General features: G+C 38.8%; 1 protein-coding gene across 1 annotated transcript; it reads left to right on the forward strand.

Annotated features, from left to right (window-relative positions):
* The first annotated feature begins 4,573 nt into the window (after positions 1–4,573).
* On the forward strand, positions 4,574–6,196 carry LOC109023808 (elongation factor 1-alpha 1-like). The gene has a single exon (XM_063700839.1). The coding sequence runs from the start codon at positions 4,627–4,629 to the stop codon at positions 6,013–6,015; it is 1,389 nt and encodes a 462-aa protein (XP_063556909.1). The 5' UTR covers positions 4,574–4,626; the 3' UTR covers positions 6,016–6,196.
* Positions 6,197–6,911: the final 715 nt, after the last annotated feature.

The following is a 6,911-nucleotide window of genomic DNA, read 5'->3' on the forward strand; positions in this document are numbered from 1 at the left end:
ATTTGGTAACATTTTCAATCAATCACCTTGAATTTATATATCTGCTTCAGTGGCCATGCCTAGAATATTTAATATGTGAAAGATTCCACATTCCTTTTCACTGAATGCTGTAGTCCTTACTTGTAATAACTGTTCCCAAAGAACAATGCTAAGCCATTACAGTGTTCTTATTTTTAAAAATTTTCTTTAAGGAGCTTAACACAAGTTGGATGCATATTCCCCCTTTTCAATACCATAAACTCATAATTTACAGTCAGGTTAAAATACCCTATATTTTTATACTCTCTGGAATTTCCCAGTGCCACAGCAATAAAAATTAGATTTGAAGTGTATTCTGTACATCAATCTCTAAAGTGCTCACAGGAAAGGTACTTTTTAGTTTATTCTAGTTTTATAGGTTCATGGACTGTAACCAAGCTTTGGAAGAAACTATTGTCAGTTTCACTTAGAAATTAACTACTCTAGGAATACTCAAGTATTAATTTTAAAGACTCATTCAAAATGCCTCTTGATTATTGAATACCCATTTCTGTATTTTTTTTTTTTCATTTTACTTTAAGTTCTGGGATACATGTGCAGAGCATGCAGGTTTGTTACATAGGTATACATGTGCCATGGTGGTTTCCTGCACCTGTCAACCCGTCATCTAGGTTTTAATTGAATGCCCATTTTTAAAAAACAGAATTAGAGGGGGAAAAAAAACCTACTATGCTTTTGTAGTTTTGAAGCTAAAGGAAATAACTTTATAGAGAAAAAATAGAGGAAATCGCTCAATAGAAAAAATATCTTGCTGTAAAATTAGTTTACCTGGAAACCCCCAAAACTTTCCCCAGGAGTTTTTATTGGGAGAAGTATGGGTCATAATGAAATTTATTTTATCATGAAAATGAAACCATTTTATATATAAGGAGGAGAGAGAATGATGCCATTATAATTCACAGACTTGGAGTTCTGGAAAATATTAAATCAGTCATTTGCCTCTAGCTAAACAGAATTTCACCCTTAAGAATCATCCAGGCAGATGATAATCTTAATTTTTTTGGAGAGCTTCTGAAATGGAATTCCATACTCTTGGTAGCTTAGTTTCCGCTATAGATTGAATTACTGAATTGTGTCTCCCCAAAATTCATATGTTGAAGTCCTGACCCCCAATGTGACTGTATTTGGAGATAGGGCCTACAAGGATTAAAGGTTAAATGAGGTCAAAATAAAGATTAAATGAGGTCAAAAGGGTTGGGCCCTAATATGAAGGGGCTGGTGTCCTTATAAGAAGAAGAGACACCAGAGCTCACTGTGTGAGGGCACAGCAAGAAGACAGCCATCTGAAAACCAGGAAGAAAGCCATTACCAGAAACGGAATCAGCTGGCACCTCAATCTTACTTTCCAGCCTCCGGTACTGTGAGAAAATATCTGTCATTTAAGCCATCTAGTCTTGGTATCTTGGTCTGCTAGGGCCAGGTAATTCCCTACAGAGTAATTCCCTACACTTACCTTTTAGGACAAGCATATGGGTTTCTTTGGAAAGGAAGCCCATCATTCATGTCACATAGTGGAACTTAAAAAGAGCTAGAGGGACAAATCATAGATGTTTCCTAAGGAAATAAAGGTAAGGAAGAGACCCTTTGTCACTTACAGGAAACCTTCACCTCCTCAAGTAGTCTGATGTTAGGTTGATGATTCTCTCACAGCCTGACCTTGTCTCCATGGTAGTCACAAGGAAAAGCATCACCCTACTGTGATGGTTAATATTTAGTGTTAACTTGATTGGATTGAAGGATGCAAAGTATTGTTCCTGGGTGGGTCTGTGAGGGTGTTTGTTGCCAAAGGAGATTAACATTTGAGTCAGTGGACTGGGAAAGGCAGAGCCACCCTCAATCTAGGTGGCTAGAATAAAAAAAAGCTAGAATAAAAGCAGGCAGAAAAACATGAAAAAAAGCTAAAATAAAAGCAGGCAGAAGAACGTGAAAAGACTAGACTGGTTTAGTCTTCTGACCTACATCTTTCTCCTGTGCTGGATGCTTCCTGCCCTCAAACATTGGACTCCAAGTTCTTCAGCTTTGGGACTCGGACTGGCTTCCTTGCTCCTCAGCTTGCAGACAGCCTATTGTGGGACGTCACCTTGTGATCATGTGGGTCAATACTCCTTAATAAACTCCCCTTTATATATACATCAATCCTATTAGTTTTGTCTCTTTAGAGAACCATAACTAATATACCTACTATTACCAAAAACTCTACTTGTGAGAAGGTAGGTTGTCAACCTTATCTTTAAAAATCATACCAGGATATTACTGGCAAAGTCACAAGGGCTTTCTGGATCTTCTGCTAATATTTTGTCTCACACATTTTTCTTTTGTCTTGGTCCAGAATTTAGGAATAAGAATGTATAGAATTTCATCACTATTGCATCATTCCTATAGACCTTGGCAGCCAGAATCCATCTTAAAATAGTGGTCTTCAAACTGAGGCACCTGTATCTCCTGAGGTGCAGCAACACCAATTTTATACAGCTGTGCAGCAAAGGCCCTGGAGTAGAAGATACTCTTTACAGGTGCGTGAGGGCATAAATAGGCCTGTGCTCCTTTCTAACCACTTCCTTCATGTTTACCATATCCCTGCTTAACAAAATAACAAAAATAAAAGGGTCTCAGCCATGCCAAACCTTTCTACAGTGTGTGCCTCAAGAGCTACATTGTCCAATACAGTAGCCAGTAGGCAAGAGTGCCTCCTGAGCACTTGAAATGTAGCTGGTCAGAATTAAGATTTGCTGTTTGTGAAAAACACAGGATTTTAAGGACTTAGTACACCCCCTAAAAAGAATGTAAAATAATCACATAATTTTTTTTGAGACAGGGTCTCACTCTGTTGCCCAAGCTGGAGTGCAATGGAATGATCATAGCTCACTGCAGTCTCGGCCTCCCAGACTTAAGTGATCCTCCCATCTCAGCCTCCCAAGTAGCTGGGACTACAGGTGCACAGCACCATGCCCAGCTAATTTTTTATATTTGTAGAGAGAGGGTTTCACCATGTTGTCCAGGATGGTCTCAAACTCCTGGGCTCAAGCGATCCTCCTGCCTCAGCCTCACAAAGTACTGGGATTACAGGCATGAACCACCACACCCGGCCTATAATTTTAAAATATTGATTATATGTTGGCAAAATTTTGGAAATACTGCATTATATAAGATACTAATTTCAACTGTTGCTTTTAGCTTTTTTAATATGGCTACTAGAAAATCTTTTAAGTTATGTATGATGCAGCTCACATGATATTTCTATTGCATGGTGGTGTTCTAGAGCTTCAAATCAGATGGACAACTTAAATACTTCTTTCAGAGAAGCCTACAATAAGGCACCGGAAACTTGCATTTGGTTTCTTTCTTTCATGTCTTTCCTTTTCTTCCCTTAAGAGTGGGTATTTTGATATTTAAGTGGAGTATTTTGCCAGTATGTTAACTCAGATGTATCATAGAGTGGGTTAGTAAGGGTGATGTAGTGTAGCAAACAGAAAACTAGCTATGTGACCTTGGGCAAGTATTTAAGTTCTCTGAGACTCAACTTTTAAGCTTTTAGTTTCCCTAAAAGATGACTTGCTCCTGAGGGAGTCTTGGAAGAACAAAGCAGAGAGTATTGGTAAAAAGTATTGGTGGCATCTTATGTCATCAAGGTGACAGACTCATGGCAAATCTCTCTGCCTTACCTAATGTTCACCTTAGAATGAAGATTTAAAGTGGGATGGCTGCCTTACTGTACATCCCAGAAATGGAAAAGGAGATCTACTCTTAATAATTAGATAATCATTCCTTTGAAATTCAGGTGATTTCTAATTCCTTGCTTTGAACAAATTTGAGGGACAGCCTAAAGTTATTAGCTGATGATTAAAAATAATATTTCATGAGAGATTACTATGATATTTTTGCCATGCAATTCAGAAGCTCAAGGATTTGATTTTGTGATAACAAAACTATTTCCACCTATTTATAAGGACAGTGTTTCATAGTGTTTATAAAATCCAAAAATAGGAATAGAATTGAAATTAAATCCTATCTCTTTCTAACAGTAAATCGTATTCATCAATAGATCTGGAGTACAGTGGTGCAGTCATAGCTCACTGCAGCCTCAAACTCCTGGGCTCAAGCAATCCTCCCGCCTCAGCCTCCTGAGTAGCTGAGGCTACAGCACATGCTACCACACCCAGCTAATTTTTTTTATAAAGACAGAGTCTCACCATGTTGTCCAAGCTGGTCTTGAATTCCTGGTTTCAAGTAATTCCCCTGCCTTGGCTTCCCAAAGTACTGGGATGGCAGGCATGAGCAACCATGCCCAGCTTTCATCAATAGATTTTGAAAGAGATGTTTATAATCAAATTTTACTAAGTATATGTAACAATTACCAACATTTAAATATGCTGTTTTGATCAGATTTTTATGGCTAATGTTACAATGAAACTTTCAAGTAAATTTAAGTAATAAAAGACCTTCAAACATAAAAATATATTGCATTAAGTAGAATTCTGCGAATGGGAAACAGAAAGGAAATTCAATAAGAAAAAGGAATGATGGCTTTTTCGCAACAGGTTTGCCACCAGAACACAGGTGTCATGAAAACTACCCCTAAAAGCCAAAATGGGAAAGGAAAAGACTCATATCAACATTGTCGTCATTGGACACGTAGATTCGGGCAAGTCCACCACTACTGGCCATCTGATCTATAAATGCAGTAGCATCGACAAAAGAACCATTGAAAAATTTGAGAAGGAGGCTGCTGAGATGGGAAAGGGCTCCTTCAAGTATGCCTGGGTCTTGGATAAACTGAAAGCTGAGCGTGAACGTGGTATCACCATTGATATCTCCTTGTGGAAATTTGAGACCAGCAAGTACTATGTGACTATCATTGATGCTCCAGGACACAGAGACTTCACCAAAAACATGATTACAGGGACATCTCAGGCTGACTGTGCTGTCCTGATTGTTGCTGCTGGTGTTGGTGAATTTGAAGCTGGTATCTCTAAGAATGGGCAGACCCGAGAGCATGCCCTTCTGGCTTACACACTGGGTGTGAAACAACTAATTGTTGGTGTTAACAAAATGGATTCCACTGAGCCACCCTACAGCCAGAAGAGATATGAGGAAATTGTTAAGGAAGTCAGCACTTACATTAAGAAAATTGGCTACAACCCCGACACAGTAGCATTTGTGCCAATTTCTGGTTGGAATGGTAACAACATGCTGGAGCCAAGTGCTAACATGCCTTGGTTCAAGGGATGGAAAGTCACCCGTAAGGATGGCAATGCCAGTGGAACCATGCTGCTTGAGGCTCTGGACTGCATCCTACCACCAGCTCGTCCAACTGACAAGCCCTTGCGCCTGCCTCTCCAGGATGTCTACAAAATTGGTGGTATTGGTAGTGTTCCTGTTGGCCAAGTGGAGACTGGTGTTCTCAAACCCGGTATGGTGGTCATCTTTGCTCCAGTCAATGTTACAACAGAAGTAAAATCTGTCGAAATGCACCATGAAGCTTTGGGTGAAGCTCTTCCTGGGGACAATGTGGGCTTCAATGTCAAGAATGTGTCTGTCAAGGATGTTCGTCATGGCAACGTTGCTGGTGACAGCAAAAATGACCCACCAATGGAAGCAGCTGGCTTCACTGCTCAGGTGATTATCCTGAACCATCCAGGCCAAATAAGCGCTGGCTATGCCCCTGTATTGGATTGCCACACGGCTCACATTGCATGCAAGTTTGCTGAGCTGAAGGAAAAGATTGATCGCTGTTCTGGTAAAAAGCTGGAAGATGGCCCTAAATTCTTGAAGTCTGGTGATGCTGCCATTGTTGATATGGTTCCTGGCAAGCCCATGTGTGTTGAGAGCTTCTCAGACTATCCACCTTTGGGTCGCTTTGCTGTTCGTGATATGAGACACACAGTTGCAGTGGGTGTCATCAAAGCAGTGGACAAGAAGGCTGCTGGAGCTGGCAAGGTCACCAACTCTGCCCAGAAAGCTCAGAAGGCTAAATGAATATTATCCCTAATACCTGCCACCCCACTCTTAATCAGTGGTGGAAGAACAGTCTCAGAACTGTTTGTTTCAATTGGCCATTTAAGTTTAGTAGTAAAAGACTGGTTAATTATAACAATGCATCGTAAAACCTTCAGAAGGAAAGGAGAATGTTTTGTGGACCACTTTGGTTTTCTTTTTTGCATGTGGCAGTTTTAAGTTATTAGTTTTTAAAATCAGTACGTTTTAATGGAAACAACTTGACCAAAAATTTGTCACAGAATTTTGAGACCCATTAAAAAAGTTTAATGAGAAAAAAAAGAAAAAGGAATGATGTAAAATTACAGTTTTTTATGAATGATAATGAATTTCTAATGTGTTAGATTCTATCAGAAATAAGTCATGATTATTTTAAAATATCTATAATACAATGGAAATTATATCCTTTAAAACTAAGTTTCTAATAGAAAATTTTATTTTATTTTATATATAATGTACATATTTTGGGGGACATGTGATAATACATTCATATAGTAAAGATCAACTCAGTGTAATTGGGATGTCCATCACCTTAAATATTTGTCTTTTTTATGCTAGAAACATTCAAATTCTCTTTTAGCTATTTTGGACTATACAATATAGATTATTGTAACTACTGATCTATCAAACACTATGTCTTATTTCTTCCATCAAACTATATATTTTTACCCATTAATCAACATTTCTTCATCCCTCCTCCTCCCCACTCTTCTCAACCTCTAGTAATCACCAGTCTACTCTCATGAGATCCACTTTTTTTTGTCTCCCACATATGATTGAGAACATGAAATGTGTGGCTTTCTGTGCTTGACTTATTTCAGTTAGCATAATGACCTCCAGTTTTTTTTCATGTTGCTGCACATGACAGGATTTCATTC

This window comes from Gorilla gorilla, chromosome 19 (assembly GCF_029281585.2).
Source record: "Gorilla gorilla gorilla isolate KB3781 chromosome 19, NHGRI_mGorGor1-v2.1_pri, whole genome shotgun sequence".
Lineage (NCBI taxonomy): Eukaryota > Metazoa > Chordata > Mammalia > Primates > Hominidae > Gorilla > Gorilla gorilla.

Coding starts and splice junctions, on each gene's coding strand:
- LOC109023808 (XM_063700839.1), top strand. CDS start 4,627: ATGGGAAAGGAAAAGACTCATATCAACATTGTCGTCATTGGACACGTA.